The sequence below is a fragment of the Chamaea fasciata genome, unplaced genomic scaffold (assembly GCF_029207755.1).
Source record: "Chamaea fasciata isolate MVZ Bird 193981 ecotype frontalis unplaced genomic scaffold, bChaFas1.0.hap1 SCAF_12, whole genome shotgun sequence".
Lineage (NCBI taxonomy): Eukaryota > Metazoa > Chordata > Aves > Passeriformes > Sylviidae > Chamaea > Chamaea fasciata.
In genome coordinates this window covers 3,719,177-3,737,814 of record NW_027094097.1, presented here as the reverse complement: position 1 = coordinate 3,737,814, position 18,638 = coordinate 3,719,177, and the positions used below count along the sequence as shown (strand labels likewise).

The following is an 18,638-nucleotide window of genomic DNA, read 5'->3' as shown; positions in this document are numbered from 1 at the left end:
TCTGATAGAGCAGAGCAGTGCAGGATTGTTTCTCCATCTGTTTGGTAAAGGATTTTTCCCTCCTGCTTTGATCAGAAGCAAAGCAGCAGCGCAGAGTTACCAGGCTGGGGGTTTACTCGGGGGGAAGTTTCTCTGCACTTCTTCCCTGCGTGTTTCTCATGAGGCAGAACGTGTTCAGAGACTGGAGCCGTTGTCCCTAGTCTCGGCACTTGGCATGTGAGCGACTAAGAGTAGAGCTCTTAAAATACTGACACAGAAGCAAGTTTTATTTTTATCACTTTATTAGATTAAGTCTTTTGTCGAAGCTGTAAAATCCTCTGTAAAATAGGTGTTGAAATTTCACTGAATCGATTACAATCAGCGCTGTTACGTTCCAGGTAAATCACCTTTGTTATCTAGGAAAATGAAAGCAAAGCAAACTCTAATTTTTAGGCAGCTTCTAGAACAGGCTGTTGTCACTGGTACAGTTTGTGTTTCATAAGCACTTTAGGGTTTGTTTCAGAACCAGCGAACAAGAGAAGGGTGTAACAACATCCAGCACTGGTGTGTGGGGCTGACCCTGGAATAAACAATGCCAAGGGCCCGGATCAGACACTGAAGTGCAGTTCTCACTGAGGTTCAAGGGGGGATAAGAGACAAAGCTATCAAAGGACAGGGAGGCTGCCAGACTTCTTGAACCTTGCATTATTCACAGTGAATAATGATTCAGAATCTTCTTGGCATTGCTCAAATAGATTTCATTTTCACAGGTGAACCTCCAAGCTCTGGCATCCCAGAACCAAGTGGGTTTGTAGTGGGTAGGAATGAAGGACAAGCGCTCTGTCCCTCCAAAACATTACTGGGTTTTTTCATTAAGGCCTCAGGCACACTCCAGCCCCCTGCTGCTGCAGGGACAGCTGTGCAGATGGGAACTGATGTGTTCTGTCCTTTCCTACACAACACTTCCCACATTTCAGTTCTGGCATTGCTTCCTGCGTTTGCCGATGGGTGTCTGCAGTGGCCTTGCTACAAACTAGAACCAAGTGCTGAAAGAACTTCCTAACTTCATTTATTAGGCCATAGTGCTTCTCTTCAGATGCCTTAAGCGTATTTTTTACATTTCAAAACCTTTATTTTCCCCCAACACCACGGCTCCTTAGCACATTATTACTCATTATTCAATTATTACAGATATTTTGTAAATAAGTAAACTTACACTAAATCAGTTTGCTTTTTGAAACAACCCCACCTATGAGCCTCTCTCCTGTTGCACATTATTCCCTCTCTAAGGATGTGACCAGCTGCTGCCGTGTACATACACAGGTCCCTGACAGGCTAAGGAATTTTCTCATCCATCAGGAAACGAGATTTAGGATTCTTTGCTGATAAAAAGCAGCAAACGCCCACGAAGTGCAGTTCCGGGCTGGTAACTGCAGCAGCAGCAGCAGCACCCGCCTTTGGACAGCACTGACACCCCCGTTTAACAATCCCCTTTGGCTCACAGCTGTACCTGACACCGAAATGCGGCTGAAAGAGATCAAGGACTATGGAAGTGGAGAGAGAAGAACGCTCAGCCCGTGCCTAGAGTTTGCTGTTGAAGTGCTCCAGGCTGGCCTTGACCGCGAAGCCGCCGTCGAAGGCGGCGTTGAGCACCTCGTCCAGGCACGTGGCCAGCACGAAGGTCAGCTCCTGCCGCACGGGCGCCGCAATCTCCTCCAGATCCTTCTCGTTTCTCTGGGGAATGATAATTCTCTTCAGCCCAGCTCGGTGTGCTGCCAGCACTTTGTCTTTAATTCCCCCAACCTAAGGAGGAGAAGAAATACATGCATAAAAACAATTAACTAATCTAATAATTATGGTAACGTCACATCGGGAGTTAAATTTTGGACGGAAGGTTCTGCCTCCCTCAGTCATTTAGGAAAGCAATTAAAAATGCAGGGTCGTAGCTCATCACGTGCTTAATGAGGGAAATACGTTAATATGCTACAGAAAGAATGCCGTAACAGCTAATAACGAGAAAAAAAGATTTAGGGGTGCAGGTACAAGAGAATCAGTAGTGGAAAAGTCGTTGCTTTTCAGGAATTTCTTTAACAAGAGTGGCCTTCGCTTCATCTTTTTTATATCATGTGCTGAAATCCTGGACCTGCATTGGAACAGAAGAGTTTTCAGATAAAGGCGGTGTTAGATTTAGGGGGAAAAGAGTCTTAAAGAAGCAATGTTGTGAAAAATAACTTGAGCTGTACAACAAAATACACACTGCAAAGCAAACCTGTGGAGCGGAGAGGCACTGCTCCACTCAGCCTCTGGGTCGAATTGCTAATGAGATGTAAACAGGGGGGTTAAATTAGTTTTTCTTAGAGCTGTAGCTTCTTCCTCCAAACTCCTTTCTATTCCTAAAGACCATCTGAGAGCAGAAACTTGTAATTTTACAATGCTTCAGAGGAGAGGAAGGGCCTGTACAGTGCAAAGGGCAAACCCTGGGCTGCTGTGACCCAGGGCAGGGGTGAGCCACGGCTCTGGGCAGCGCTGCACACTGAGCAGGGGCAGCCCCTGGGACTGCAGTCACTGAGAGCAGCAGGATTGCAGACTAGCTGGGGAAGGAGCACGGTGTGGTGTCACATTCACAGGCAGCTCACCTCTGCACAGCTTCAGCAGCAGGCACACAGTGGGCACTGCCTGGGGCAGTCAGGACAGGCTGGCTGCAGGGCTAAGCTGGCTCCCAGCAGAGTCTCTGCCCCCAGAGCCTCCCCAGGTGCCTACCAGGGCACCTCTAGTTCAGTCTCCTCTGCAGCAAACAAAATCCTGTCCCTGAACTCCAGCTTCATCCTCCTCCTGGCCATCATTTGGTGTGAGATGACAACTCCCACATCTGCTTCAGCACCCGTGCCAGGCTCCACTGACACTTTTAACTAAACTCTGTTTAACACCTGCTTTCCTTTCCTGCTTTGACAAAGCTTTATGGAAACCCCGCTTGGCTGAGCTACATCCAAGGACCAACATTTGAGAGAAACCCAGAAGCAGATCCCTGGATTTGGGAGTAACCTGTGTGCAGTTACTGTGAGAGCTTTAAAACAACTTTTCAAAGACACCAGAGGTAGTTCTATTCCAACAGTCTGAGGAAGCACGTTTAGAAACTGCAGTGCAGACTTTGGAGCCATCTTTGCAGTTTAAGACTTTGAGGTTTCCTTCCCAAGTAGACACTTTAAGGTATTTTCCCAAAAAGCCACATCAAGGCTGGCTTGAGCTCGAAAGACAAAGCAGAGGAGTGGGGCAGTCCTGCAGCAGCCTGGCCTCTTCCAACTGCAGAGACTGCAGTGGTGCCAAGGAATGATCCTGCTGGGCTCTGGATCCACTCTCTTCTAAGTGGCTATAAACAGATTTTATATCCGAAACAGGGACAATTAATACAACTTAGCTCTTTTCTCCAATGATGCTTACTGGAAGAACAAGGCCTCTCAGTGTAATTTCTCCAGTCATGGCTACATCTGAGCACACCAGCCGCCCACTGAAGAGTGAAGCAAGGCAGGTTACTATGGTAACACCAGCAGATGGTCCATCTTTTGTGACAGCTCCAGCTGGGAAGTGCAGATGGATGTCAGTGTTGTCAAGGAGATCAAAACTTCCAGAAGCTTAAGGAAAAAAAAAGAACAGTTTCAATGTTAGAAATCTAAACCCATTTTGTTCCCGGTCTTTAGTCTAAAAGCCCACCAAGAACTAAAAGCCCTGGCGCTATTTATTAACAGTGGGCTGAGAAAACACAATATTGCAGCAGCCCTGAAAGAGAAATCCCAGTGAGCTTTCCTACACCCAGATTCCTAGAAAAACCTGTAACATGATAACCCATTAGCCTGGCTTTTGCGTGCATTGGGAAATCGAGAGTAGGGATTAATGTGGAAACCAAGGGATTTCTACACAGAAGTTCTATGTCCCAAACAATCAGTGTCAATGTTTGGAGAACACGCCACAGAAACTCACAATTTTAATAAAGTGAAACTCTTACTTATGGCCTTCCACCTGTAATGGAGTACGTGGAGCGTGAACCAGAGATAAACATGCACACAGGTAATGCCTGCAGCACACATTCATTCCGTTTTGCTTTTTAACCTATCTAAACTTCCAGAAATACTGGAAGATATGTGACAGGTACTGGTCAATTATTTGCCTGATCAGCAGATGATCAATCTAGAAAGCACAATGCCACAAGTCCTGGGAGGTTCAGACAAAAAACAGGTAAAATGTTCTTGCCCAGAGCCTTATCGCAGTGCAGTTCCACGGCTGCCATACAAACCTAACATTCCCAAGATACTGAAACTTAAAGACTACGAAAACCTTTTAACAGAACCTGTCGGAGAAAAACTACAATCTTCCAAATCTGTGTCCATCATGAAAATACCGCCGGAAAGCTTGAGCGTAAAAATGAGTCAGAGGCAGCGTCTGCCACAACCAAGGAGAAGCACCTTGGCACTGAGGCTGCCCACAACCTTCCAGGCTCGGGCAGGGAGACACAGCCCGTGTCCCGCCAGGCCACAAGCGCCTGGGCTTGGCAGCACCCGGGAGCGAGCTCCCCCAAGGCAGCGCGGAGCTGACCTCATCTTCAGGGCAGCACCGAGGGTGCCGCGCGGCCCCGCAGGGACCGGCAGCGTTCCTCAGCAGCTGCAGGGAGCGGTGCCCACCGTTGGTGAGCTGGAATCTCTTGGCGTTGCTGCGCAGCCAGCTGATGGCCAGGTGTGCCGACTCCTTCATGACGTCGCCCAGCTGCCCGGTGAGCGTCAGCTGCCCCTCGCCGTCCATGCGGCTGGCCTCCACAAACATGATCTCGCCGCCCAGCGGCGTCCACGCCAGCCCGATGGCCACCCCCGGCTGGTTGAGCCGCTCCGACACCTGAACACAGGGAAACAGCCGTAATAAACCACTGCAGGAACAGTTCCACAGGGCGCTTTGACACAACTGCACCCATCAAAACACTGCGGTCAAGCCAAGCGTCCGATCTCTTGTATTTTATTTTATTATTTAATGCAGCAGTAGTTGTGGATACGTGTAAACACTAACTACGCAACAGGAGCTGTATGTGGCAGCTTAGCTTAGGGCCACGGCAGACATCTGGGCGTGTCATCCTTGAAACATTCCCCGCCCCCCAAACACCCTAAGAATCCTTCTCCTCAAAGGACTTCCAGTATTGGGTCAATCCTGACTGGACGTTTACGTGACTTAACCCATCCGCCGGGTGCGTCTGCCCTGTTACTCCTGTGACAAAGCCACTTTTGCTCCCCAGTGCTCCCCAAGAGCCTTTTAAAGGTGGTGGCACTGCCTGAGCTGTGGCCGGCCAAGCCCCCGATGTCGTTCCCTGCAGACATTTACAAACGCTTTGGAACAGCAGGAAGGTGAACGCGTTCCTAGGCCAGGCAGAGGGGACACCCGACAGAGTCCCCTTAGGAATTACAAGCAGCCAAAGCCAAGGAAGCCACACAGCCCCTTCTGCTTCTCCTGGGGCTCTCCCGTACCTGTGCACAGGCATCAACATCCTGCCTTTTGCTCTCACTAGCACGATTCAGCTAAGAATCAATCTTCCTTTTTCTAGCATTGAAGAAAATTGTACAGAACTGTGTGTTTCACTTTTATGGTATCAAAAAACCTCAGCAAGCATTTTCATTTTTGCTAACATCCGTTTCTATATCCAGTCCCTGTGTGTTATTAGTTACAGTGATTTACTCTGATTATTTTAGAAACTACTTGGTAACTCAGGTTAACAGAGTCAGTTCATCCTGGTCACAGGAAGTCCAGCAGCGCTGGAACATTCCCCTTGGGGCTGGACACAATGCTATCTTGGCAAACCATCACGGTTTCAAACATTACAGGTGCAATGAACAAAATTAACCGTCCACACCCTCTTGAAGCCAAAGCAGCCAGCAACAGGGTTTGTGGATTTGGGGGTTTTGTTTCAGGTTTTTTAGCCTGGATCAACTGAAAACGGTTTAGAGACGGTTTGAGAGCTCAGGGTCAGAACACAGCAAATGAGACGAGGAATCAAACCCCAAACAGTTCTAAGGACTCAGCACTTAGCACAGCTTCCTCTGTCCTTTGACTAGGCAGGTACCTCCTCCTGCTTTCACGAGTCAGTTGAGATCTGACGAGAGAAACTGGCTGTGTAGTGGGTGTCGATCACCTTTGGACCACTGTTTGTGACCTGGTGCCTCCGAAGCCAAGCAACCTCTCCTGCTGTCCTGGGGAGAGACTGGAGCACCCCTGCCGTAACCTCCCCAGCTGAGCCCGGCAAATGCCAGGGCAGCTTTCGGATCTGGCTGCAGAAAAGCCCCACGGAAATCCCGAAACGCAGCCAGAGCCACAGAACGCCCAACACTCAGGGGAAAGCACACTGGACCACGTGAGACACCCACAAAGTGTCCAGGGAGCCACACAAGACTGAATCGCTCCTGGCAACTCTGAAGAATTTCTTCTCACCAAAAGTCAGACGAATTTAAATTGGAATAAATCCTTTCTTACACTTCCTAAACAACTTCAATTAAAAATGACCACTCGAATCAGCTGATGGCTGGTGCTGCCTGTCAGATGATGAAGATGTCACTGGCCTACACGGAATCCTGGGCTTTGAGAATTTTTGTAGATGAGAGCAAACCAGCTGTGATTTAGCTGTACCCGGAGTACCTGGACATATGGACGTGACATAATAAAACGCATGTTATGCATTTTAGCTGCCAGGACACTGCAAAAATTAAAGTCTTAACATTTAGCACAGTCATTTACAAATTTTAGAGTATTTCGGTACATCTGCAGTTTTGGAGCTACGCCAGGTCAGTGCAATGGACAAGAAGCTGCTAAGTCCCTGATTCACAGTGGGAAGATGAGAACCAGTTCATCGCTTGCTGGCCTTTAGCATGTTTGTTTCCCTTCCACAGGTTCTCCCAGCCTGACTGTACCTTTTTTCTACTCCTCTGATTCATTCCCTGGCAAATCACTGCTGGCAAAGCACGTTAGCAGTGGCTTCCCTCTGAGGGAGGAGGATTTCCCAGAAATATCACCACAAGACTTGATAGATCGGCATTTTTATCTAAGAACTAAACCTGTGCTTTGGCCAGGTTTTGCTTGTGAAAGACACTCTTAATTTTTTCCCTAATTAGAACTGTGCATGTCCCATGAAACAGAGCCATTCTTCTATGGCATCTGCACTTTCATTTCCTAGAACAGGCCATTCTCCTGACCTGCAGCTTCTGTCCCTTCAGCTTCACTCAAGTTCTGAGGCTACAAACCAATCCTGAGAGACCTGCCTGTGGTGCCAATATTTTGTTACTCAAGCAGAATTAAGGGTTGAAAGGAAAAAAAAAAAAAGCTAAAAAATCCCCCAAAACACAAAGTAAAATCCAAGCCAAAAATACAAATAGTTTGTTATAAACCCACTGGATATGTTAGAAACCCTTTCCCCCACACGTGCGCTGTGCTGAAATATTTCATTCAATCTTCTGCACTTGAAACTGTCAAGATTATTCTTTCAAAGCCTCACTGTGTGATTCAATCCAACAACTGCTCTGTAGAGAGACACCTAAGATTGTTTGTTTGTGATCAATTAATTAATCCAGCAAGTAGGAGCTGAATATTCTGTCACGCCTTCCTGCTGGGAGAGCTGTGCAGACAATAGCCAAGCGATGCCCTGGAAAGGTGAAAGATGAATCCCTGTGTCGGGAATTCCCTGAAGAACAAGAGCTCAATGAAGTCGTGTCATGTTTTCAGTTCCATGAGCTCAGCCCTCGCAGGCACTGACACTGTGGCTGCCTCCACGGTGTCTTTGTTTCAGCGGCTGATGAACGGCCGCACGCAGGCCCAGGGCGCAGATCTGAGGTCCCAGAGAGCGGACCCAGCCTGTGCGCACAGAGCAGAACCCCCGGCAGCCAGGCTCAGACACCTGCCAGAGCAGCAGCTCTGCTCCTTCAAAGAACCGGGGGGGGCTTGAGAAAATTCTAAGGACTAACACAGTAGCTGGGAAAAGTCCTGAAAATAGGAGTTACGTTGTTATCTGAGCAATTTACATGGAAAAAAACAAAGCGTGTACTGGAAAACAGTCACTCAATAAATACAGCAAATAGTACATGAAAACAAATCCTGGGCTGCTTGGGGAATTGATCTGTGTGGATTCAACTCTACTTCTCTCTATGCACTAAATTCACCTTCTAAATACAGAAATGTTAACAAAACCTTTTGATACAGAAGTCACAAGCTTCAGTCAGTCTTATTTCAGTTTACACAGGCTAGCAGATCCATGAAATGCTGATCTGCAAATTTATGGCACCTATTGTGGACCCCACAACAAATAAACAAAAAAACCCTCACAAAATAAAACCCCCACCTAGCACTCCTGTGTTTGTACACTTGAAATTAAGAACCACACTTTAAAAATTTTTCTTGCATTACTTAAAGGTACAGAAAAAAGACAAAGTAGCAGAAATTATATTCCAACACAGGCACACTACCAAATTTAAATGAATAACCAACTCCAGAAACAAAACTGACACCAGGCAGAACACCTAAGGGAAGTCCCATATTAAGCACTGAATTTTTCCATTTGTGTGCTTTTCCTGTGGGGTACAGAGGCTTCTGAGAGTTGGAAAGAACAAAGGTAAGTTGCTGACAACTCAATCATTTGCCTAAAGAGCAAATTCCTCTAATTCCTGAAAGTAAAAACTCAATCATCAAAGAAGCCACGTGAATGCACTGAGCCCAGAGTCCCCAGGCACTGCGCGGTTCTCTTCTGCCTCCCATTCCCCCACTGCTACTGTCTCCGTCACCATCCTCTGTCACAATCAATGGCACTGTCTCCTTTCAGCCTCTTTCCCCACTTCTGTCTCTTCATTAAGAATCCTTCCATGATAAAATCTTCACATCCAAAAGCCTCAGTTCAGGTCCAAAACCTGATTATTTCCTTCACAATCGTTCACTTTCTCCTGCTGTCACAATCACCTTGTCCCCTTCTGGCTCTTCAAATCCCACTGGAAGTCTGGTCCTCTGATTTAGGAGAAAAGAATTTCAAGAGGAAAGTTCTCAGGAACAGAGAACAACTGCACTGTGACCGGTGGAATGAGAATCCCAAACTAACACACTACTTTAACTGATGGCATTTCCACAGAATGGAGCAAAAACACAGATGGGGGAAAGCAAAACATCTGAACTATGCCTACTGAGGAGCAGAGCTGGAGGTGCCTGACTGATCATAAAACATTTTAATAGCTAAGAGTCATTTTAACCTAAAGAATGTCTGAGAACTTCTGGTGCAAACTGAAGTGGTTTTAATACCCCAAACTGCTGCCTGGCTTTAAGGAGGTATGAGGGACAGTCCTTAGCACAGCTGCTGCAGAGACAGGATTCCTGGGTTCGACTTTTGGCTTCTTTCCCAAGACCACCAAACATCCCCCAAACAAAAGCAAAATTGTTTCAAACTGAAAGAAACACCACCACATTCTTCAGCACTGCTGCAGGGACCTTTGCTAACAGAAAAGTCAGGCCATTATGTTATTGACATACCCTGAATAAAAAAAAAAACCAAAACTCCTTTAGGTGAAAACACACTCTGTGGAACATAAAGAAACACGGTGCTGTTATTCACATATTTTGAAGTTGTTAACATTGTATAGACTCAGTCAATAGCAATAATCATGTATCAGTCAGAAACAGCATCAAACAAACAAATGAGGACGTTACCTCCATGTCATACATGGGGGGCCCCAGGATATCTTTCAGAGCATGGAAATCAATTAAAATTGGCATCTCAGGTGGCAGAGACAGGTCAGCTGTGTCACTGAAGGAGTCTGGTTTGGCATCTTCTGTGATGTGTTCTTTGCAGTCTAAGGGAAGAAAATCTAATTTAGGATTTGTAATGGTCTTTCCTAGACAGAGAAGTTTTTTTAAGGTCGTGACAGAGAAAAATGAAATATGCAACAAAATGCTCAGTAAGTTCAGGAAAAAGTGCTCAAACCATCTCTCACAAAAATCTTGTCAAATTAAAGATAATATGGCATGAAATTTAATTATTAAGCCTAAATATGTTCTAACTGTTCATCAATGAAAAAAATTAAATCTAGAGCACTGACAGAGATGCAACTCATCAGCTTAAGTGCATTTTAAACTAATTCAAAGAGCAAAACACATTAGGCTCATTTAAGACTTTGCACTTTTCACCAGATTCGTGCAGAAAACCAGTATTTCCCAGAATCAGAACGGTTTGGGCTGTAAAGGGATGCCTTCCACTATCCCAGGCTGCTCCAGGCCCTGTCCAGCCTGGCCTTTCAAGGGATGGGGCAGCCACAGCTTCTGTGGGAACCTGTGTCAGGGCCTCCCCACCCTGGCAGGGAAGGGTTTACTCCTGCAGGAGGAATCATGTGCAGTGTGGTGTAAGAGAGAATGTGCAGCTGAACGGGGCAGTTCTGACAGTGCTCCTGTTGTGAACAGGAACTCCTGTGCTTTTTGTGTGTTTACAACTGCGCCCCAGCACAGAGCGCCTCCAGCAGAGCCCTCGCACACACACTCTGATGTGACACTTTTCACGTTGGTTTTTGTCTCCTATGACTGCTAAAAAAATTCCTCCACGGCCCAATTTCCAGACATTTCCCAAAACACCTACAGGCATGATACACTCTTCAGGAAGGGCTATAAACCCCCAGCAGCCTGACACTTCTGAATGCAACATACTCAAGTGCCACCGAGGAGGGACCACACAATTAAAGCAACAGCTATGGGTTCAGAAGGGGGCTCTTCCTTCCTTCACTCACAGCATGAGTGGATTTCTCAGCTGTACAATGGCTTCCTTAGCAGAACTGCCTTCAAGTTTCTGTTTTCTCTTTCTGTACAAAAATGAGCTGCAATGGGAACCATGACAATGTCAAGGTCTCACACCCAGCCTGCAGAGGAGCTGTTTGCATGACTGAGCTGAAGAACTTGCAGTCCCTGGCAGGGACTGGGAGCAGAGGGCCAAGGCAAGCAGGGAATCATTTCCCCACAGAATCTGATCCAGGCGCAAGAGGCTTCTCAGCATTTCTCAAGAGCCCTAAGCAGTGCTTTGGTGAAGCATCTATCAGGGAAAAGAAGAACGCTTGGACAATGCAGCTGCTGTAAGGCTCTGGGGCACTCTCAGGGCAGTGCCTCCCTGCCCGGGGAACTTTCCTTCCCACCCCAAACTCCAGCCTCACACACACCTGAAGTCTGCATTACACAGCAACGCACACTGAGCTTCAAGACTCCTGCACCGGATTTTGGCCCCAAATACGGGTTTTTTACTTTCTTTGAATTCTTTCTAATTTTACTTTGAAAAGGAGCTTTCTGGTTCTTCCACTGCACATCAATGCATGCAACTGAAGATCCAAGAGTTCCAACAAGTACAGAAAAACATAAATTACTAATCTAATCTACTACTGTAACGTGAAGAGGTGCTCAGTGGGGCAAAAACAATTCTCAGAATGGATGAATGAGGCGGTCTCCTTTCGCAAGATACAAACTATGCTGTTATTAACCCTGACACATAAAGGCCTTTTTTCCTGCTAATTTTGTGGCAGTGCATTCTCACTAATGCCCCAACAGAGTATCAAGGAAAACATTCTACATCACTATTAACACGACAGCAGCACCTCAGCCTTCATTCAGGACTCCAATCTAACCATTCTTATCCAACAGCCACGGATCTTCCCGTTGTACAACTCGCTGCTCCGTGGCGAAATCCCATTCCTTCACTGCAAAAAACACTGCTTAGTCAGATGCCTCCTCTTGTTCCAGCATGTCTCTCTGCTTTTGTTAAACTACTATTTTTGTACAGAATAAATTCGAAGACATAAATACCGGCAAGTCCAGGAAATTTGACCCTGCATACTATTCTTGCAATTCGGACTGCAATTTCAACACTATTTGATAATCTGAGATGCAATTCATATTTCAAAACAAAATCGAGTTTAAAACCAGCTGGTTTTGTTCTATACCAAGATTTTACTGCCTAGCTAACACAAATGTATTTATTTCACCTAGCTGTGTATACAGCTGAGGAGACAAACTCCTCATAAACAAATCAGGGAATTTGAGGCCACCTGTCCCATTAAAAGAATCCGAAACTCTTGGGTTTATTGGATATAATGAGTAGATCCTGTTTTATAATCTGTAACAATAACTAACTCCACACTTTTTTCTAAAAATGTTAACCTAAATTCTGCCATTATCTAATTTTCTATAAAAGCACACAGTGATGTCCCAAAATGTAATTACAAACTCTAACTTTTTCTTTGAAGGAAAGTGATCTTTACACAAGTGCTGACCATGATGAATCTGTAAAGACACAAGTGATTAAGATTTCCACTAACAATGCCAAATGCACGTTCCCTACCTACCCCAGGCTAACAGCCATAAAGCACAGTACAAGCTAAATGACATATTTATCTAAAACAAGACACCTGAATTCAAGTCTCCAGAATCAGATCTTCTCATTAGGACAGCAGCTTAATCATCTTACAGCTTGAGATAAGTTGGCAAAATAAACTAAAAGGCCAAAAAGTGCCCTTAGCAGAGCTCTGAACTGCACTAGAGGAACCACCTGCTGCTCTGCTGTTACATGTCTGCTTACACAAAAGCAGCATGGTATTGAGTTGTTTTAACATTTAAAAATTGTGATACTAAAAATAAACAACAACACATAGCCCTCCCCCAGTGACCAAAAATAAGTTCAAAAAACCACCAACCAAAAAAAAAGATTATGTTTGTAGAATTTTCCAAGCAGAATCTGCAGCTACTCAAAGATCACAATGTTCTTCAGGAATCTGTCTTCGCAAGTTCCCAAAATAAAACCAAGTCTCACACGTAAATAACGGATTCGTAAGAAAATGGACTCCTTAGAAAACATACTGACAATGAACTATTAAATATAATTAAAGATTTAATCTTAATAGACATTTCGTGGCACAAAAATTTTAAAAAGTAAGACCGCTACCTTCTACAGATGTAATGAAAATGAGAGAATACGAGTCTAAGACTTCCTCAACATGCAGCAATTTCTCATCTCCTCATAAAACAGATTTAAATTAAGAACTAGCAACACAAGTCTTAAAGCCACGGATTTCTAGCCATACTTACTGACCAAGATAGAAAGATAGAAGCCTAACATTTTTAAGCAGTTTTGCACATGACACATTCTGATTTGCTGAATTGCTACGCAGAGATATCAAAAAGGAGCATCAGCATGACAGAAAAGGTTTTAAGTTTGTGGGCAATTAAAGGGGAAATAACATTCTTTCTTTCCCATCTGACTTAGCAGCAGATGCTTCAGCACACAACAGACTCAGAACTCTTCTAGCCCGTCCAAACTAAAAAAAAAACCAAAACCCTAAAACTGCATTTAGGTAGAAAAGGATGGGATTGCTTTTGCTGACAACAGTTCACATTCAAAGCCAGCCATAACATGAAACTGCATCCTAAAAGCAATATTCCACTGTCAAACTGAAATCTTATGCATCAAACTTCTAGGAAGTGTTTCTTTAGGAAGGGAATAATTTCCTGGGACCCTGATTCTGTTTATATTTATTTATATGCTTAAATTTAATGCTCTGTGCTTTTCTTCCCACAGCATCAGAAAAGTTCTCTTTCCACAAAATAATTACATTCCATCGTTTGTGACCTACAATAACAATGTGCATTTGAAACACTTGAATGTGAGGTGTTCACAAAGGAATATTTACATAAATTAACACGGGGGGAAAAAAACAACACTTTAAAAATTAATCTGTATTCAAGCCAAACCTCTGTGAACATTTCTGCCTTTTTGACCTCTTACAGAGAAGTCATTCCAAGCAATTTCCAGGAGTTTCAGGAAAAGGGCCACACTGCAGCCCGCAGAGCTGGGAATCTCTCTAAGGTCAGCAGAGCTGAGCTCAGACCTGAGCACCTGCAGTCACAGCACCCTGGGGCTGAGGCTCAGCAGACTTCATGTGTCAGTTGCCATTGACCACTTTGGTCAAACTTGCATTTAACTTAGAACCAAGCGTTTCACCCACAAAGAGCAGAACTGTTCTGTATTGCTGGGTTATGGAAATATTTAAGTATGTTCAAAGCCTTGGCTTCAACACAAATACAATCCTCATTTCATCACTTTTAGTTATGAAATATTACCTGTCCTAAATCTCCCTTCGGGTCTGAATTAGACAAATTGTTTTTCACTCTGGATATGATGATATCTATCATGATATGATGCCTTAGTGCACAGTTGCTGCATTGTATTCCCAAGGCAGTTGCACTAGAATAGGAAGGAGAGTTTCACGTATTTTTGTGACTCCTAGAATTTCTTGTAGCGTCAAAGGACTGGAGGAGTGTCTCATAAATCTTAGATAGTGTTTCAGTGAAAGATCAGCTAGCATTGCTGTACACAGGGGCAACTTCCCAGAGAGCTCTGAAAAACGCTGAACTTCCTGTGCAAACTCAACTACTGACACAAACCAACACTCCTGCACTCACCAACTTCTCCCAAAAGCTCAGCAGTCAGAGGAGCAAGGAAGGCACTAAAAGCTGCCCATGCATTTCTGGGAAGTGCTGAACCCAGCCTGAGTGAGTCTGCAGCTCTGCTGGGGCAGCACCCTCCCCTCCCAGAGCCCCCTGCCAAGCAGTGCCAAAAGGCCTCATCTCTACAAAGCCTTGAAAACAGGTGCTCTCCCTGGAGTTGATAATCTGATTAAACCACTGTAACGGTGCAAAGTCTGTGATTCTACCACCTAGTGTCCTGAACTCTTACTACAACCCACCAGGCAGAGGCGCTCAGCTGAATAAACACAACAGGCACCACGGCTGGCTTTGGCCACGCTCTGGATCAGGTATAAATTATGTTTTTAGTAAGCAAGGCAAGCCTGCAGTCTGCCCTCTCCTAAGTCACAACTCAAGGCACACCAATGCACTAACTGCACAGTCTCAGTCTCACATCAGCAACACGCAAATGCAGGAAGCAAAAATGACTTCTAGGGATTTTTACAGACATAAAGAAAAAAAATTCAGTAAATAACTCTAAATGAAACTATTAAGGGATGACAACTTGATTAACTAATCTTCCACAGTCGTTCATTATATGAAATTAAAATTCATCATCATGATGCACAACTGCACAAATGTCCACTAATCAACAGGAGAAATCAATTTAGGAAACAAATCCCATTATTTGCATCAACTTGCAAGTACTTGGAGATATTTACAAGCTTTGTTCTCAACACTTAGCTGTTTCCAACAGACAGAACGAAAATAAAAATACGTTTTAAAAGGCTTCTACTCTCATACACTCCCAGCAAATGACACACTGTAAAAATACACCAGGGTGTAAGCACAGTATTAGTACAAAATAAAACCCACCTGGGGGACTGCACCATTCTGCACAAGTCTTTATAACAGCAAAGTTTCACTGTAGAGACACCTGCCCCTCAAACTCCCTTTTATTAATACAGCTTTTTCTTATGGACAGTTTTCACATCTGAAGTACGAAGGCAACTCTTCACAGCTCATTTCTTTTTTAACTCCAAACTGGGTCAACCAAAGATGCCAGCATTTTGCCCTCTTTTGAAGCTATTTTCACTTAGCTTTGGTAAGTTGCAAGTCCAGAACTAATTTTAACAGTGTATAATTTTAACAGTGTAAATACCTCAGTTGCAAGGACAGTGCTAATTTTAACAGGGTAAACAAGTCTCTCACTGGATTGAGATGTCTAACACAGGTCCATTTTGTTACTTGCCTTAATAATAAAGTGTTTCTTCTTACAGTACCATGGGTTGTGCTCTGAACCTACCTCTCGTCCATTTTACCTGAATGTTTGAAGAGCAGAACAACATCTCTTTTTTTATTCAGCAGTTGCATTGGACCTCTGAAACACATTTCAGATGCAGCTACCTACTTTGAAAATACGTCTTGTTGAAATTACCATCCAAAAGGTGCAGTAGCCAGGTACTGATACTGCCTGGCGCTGGTGAGCTGGGCCAGCAGAGCCCAAAGGCTCAGCAGAGAGCACGAAGCATTAACAAGTCAGTGTTTGACTTCACAAAGTCCATCAGAGCACGGGGGGCAGAGAACAGGCACATAATATAAAAGGTAAATCTGTCTTAAACCTCTGCCTTTCAATGTAGATGGGATGATTTAAATTGCAGGATCGTTCACAGATTCAGTCACCACTACTGTGAGAGCTCACTGCCTTAAAGCCAAACGTTCAGAGGAAACCAGGCTGAACCTGCTCAAGCAAACATTGCCAAATTCAACCTTCCAACAGTACAGTTTTCACAGACATTACAGTGATCTTAAAAAACTCAACAAGAAAAAGAAGATTTAATTTTCAGAAGGGAAATACCAAGCTGGGGAGAAAAAGCAAGGCAAAGCTGAAAGACCGTCAAGAAACAGATTCTCAGAGACAAATTATGTAAGTTTTTACTGTGGGTAAAACTCTTCTTCAAACACCCTTCTAATTATGACCACTGCTTGTAAAAATATCCCTTATATTTCCTCCCCTGGGATTTACTCTCTGAAAGGGGCGGGCACTGTTGAGACTTGTTTGTTGCCTGGTTTTAAAGGAACAGATAATGAGTCTCCCCATTTGTCCTCCTCCAACCCAGACCAGACCTATTCCCGCTGTACACGTTAGAACCCAAAGGTTTTTTCCACTTCAACAACATAGTGGAATATTTCAGAACATCAAACCAACAGGGCCCTGTTTGGTATTTTAAGTCTTTGAGTATCCTGGAGCAAAAGCAAGGGTATTTTTTTGCTGTTTGAGAGTTTTGTGTTTAGCTTTCTTTCAGTCTGTTTGATGACTGCGAATGATAAAACATTGTCTGTACACATGGGAAACAAGGCCAGATTAACTGAGGCTGAGAAGTTACCAAAGCTCCAAGAGACTTTGAATAAGCATGGTCTTAAAAGGCACATAAAAACAATTCTAATTTCAGAGCCCTTCAAGCAGACAGTATTTTTAGTGTACAACAAAAAAACCAGATTGAGTTCTGAGCTAGTATCAACTACAGCCACGTTTAACCTTTTATTAGAGAGAAGTGAAAGATTTGCATTAAAAAACCTCGTAAGACATACACAAATCACAACTGCATCCCTGAGACAGATGCACTGAACTTCTCAATTACCAACTCAGCAGGCTGAAACTATTCAATTTATGTCCCAAGTCATAATTCAGCACTAAAACTGTACATAATGACAAGGTCACGCTATCTGCCATGCTTTTGAAAAAAGAGTCCTTAAGCGTAAAGTAGGAGAAAAAGTTGCCGAATTAGCTTCCTAGTGGCTACATTATTTTAACAAAACGTGCCAAAGATACACACCTTCTCCTTCCGCCGCCTCAGCACGATCTGGCTTTGCTTCTTTGTGCTGCCCTTCTGCCACTTTGACGGCCACTGCCCTGCAAATGGCTCCCAGCTTCCGATCCAGGGCCCGCACCCCGGCCTCCCTGGTGTACCTGCGGGAGACAACGGCAGGGATGGGCTGGGCTGGGCAGAGTTCTCCTCACTGGAAACACTCTCCTTACTAAACACACAGTCACAGAAAATGGGATGGGAAAGGCACCAAAACCTTGGGCTACTCTAAAAATAATTTGTTTTTATCAAAATAATTGTGGTTGCTGATAAAGTTGTAGATAAATTACTGAGTGGGAAGACATGACTAACAGCTGGTACCAAACCTTCATGAAATGCTAAGCAACGTTCAATAGCATCGAGCTCTTCTGAGATGCATAAAAACTAAAAGGAAGAACTATTTTAAAATTTAAAATATATAGCTCACTACAAGTTGAGGAACTGGCTGTAAAAGGATATTTTGTTTTAGCCTATGAACTAAAAAGAAGCAGCAGGCAGTAACACTACACAAAACAGCCAAAACACTGGTCACAAAATACTTCACTGAATCCCAACAGACCTTTTCCACTGGAAATGAGCTAGTTTCAAGTCCAAAAGATGTTCTGATCAATACATTTGCTGTCATGTCTAACAAAAACCCCAGTTCTAATGAATAGAAGCTATTTTTAAAAAAAGCATTTTATTTTTTAAAACCGAATTCCAAATCTAGATATAAGCAAACATCAAGTTACAAGGAAAAAAAAGAAGGGTAATTTCCATTTTTTTTGTATGAAAACGATAGAGGTATAACTTGGTTCTTTAAGCTTCATGTTGCCTGCTGTCAAGGCTATGGCTTCACACACTGCAGCCACAACAGCCTCAGGTGTTCCTGTTTATTCACAGGGCCTTGGCAACTGTGTCAGCACAACTGATTGTGAGCCACACCTGGAGAGCAAGAGCAAGGAACTCTCTACAGAAAGGATGCTCTCCAGAGAAGAGCTAAGGAAAGAGCAATTTCATAAACTACCAACTGTTGACCTGCTGAAGCTATTAAGGACAATGTATATTTGTATTACCACTTGAAATACTGATTTATAAAAGAAGGTACTTACACTGACAGCAACGAACAGATTTACCTGGTAATTATGCCCAAAGTGGTTACTTGGGGAATCTGTATTTGCTGTGGAGTCAGACCATGTAGTTCAAGCTGTTTAGGAATCAAGTGTCTATGTGCAATTTCAATTTTTTCTTCTTGTGTGTATCCTTAAAAAAAAAACACCATGTATTTATTAATCATGTTTTTGCTTAGTCACTATCTTTTACAAT

The 18,638-nt window shown here is 44.0% G+C and overlaps 1 protein-coding gene across 1 annotated transcript in view; it reads right to left on the bottom strand.

The window, feature by feature from the left end:
- Positions 1-263: 263 nt before the first annotated feature.
- LONP2 (lon peptidase 2, peroxisomal) overlaps positions 264-18,638 on the bottom strand; it is a 37,021-nt gene continuing 18,646 nt past the window's right edge. The window contains exons 10-15 of the mRNA XM_066194238.1: positions 18,449-18,575; positions 17,304-17,437; positions 9,685-9,827; positions 4,653-4,860; positions 3,418-3,608; positions 264-1,782 (exon numbers count right to left, since the gene is read on the bottom strand). Coding sequence (XP_066050335.1) covers positions 1,561-1,782; positions 3,418-3,608; positions 4,653-4,860; positions 9,685-9,827; positions 17,304-17,437; positions 18,449-18,575 — 1,025 coding nt within the window. The 3' untranslated portion in view covers positions 264-1,560. The remainder of the gene's footprint in view (positions 1,783-3,417; positions 3,609-4,652; positions 4,861-9,684; positions 9,828-17,303; positions 17,438-18,448; positions 18,576-18,638) is intronic.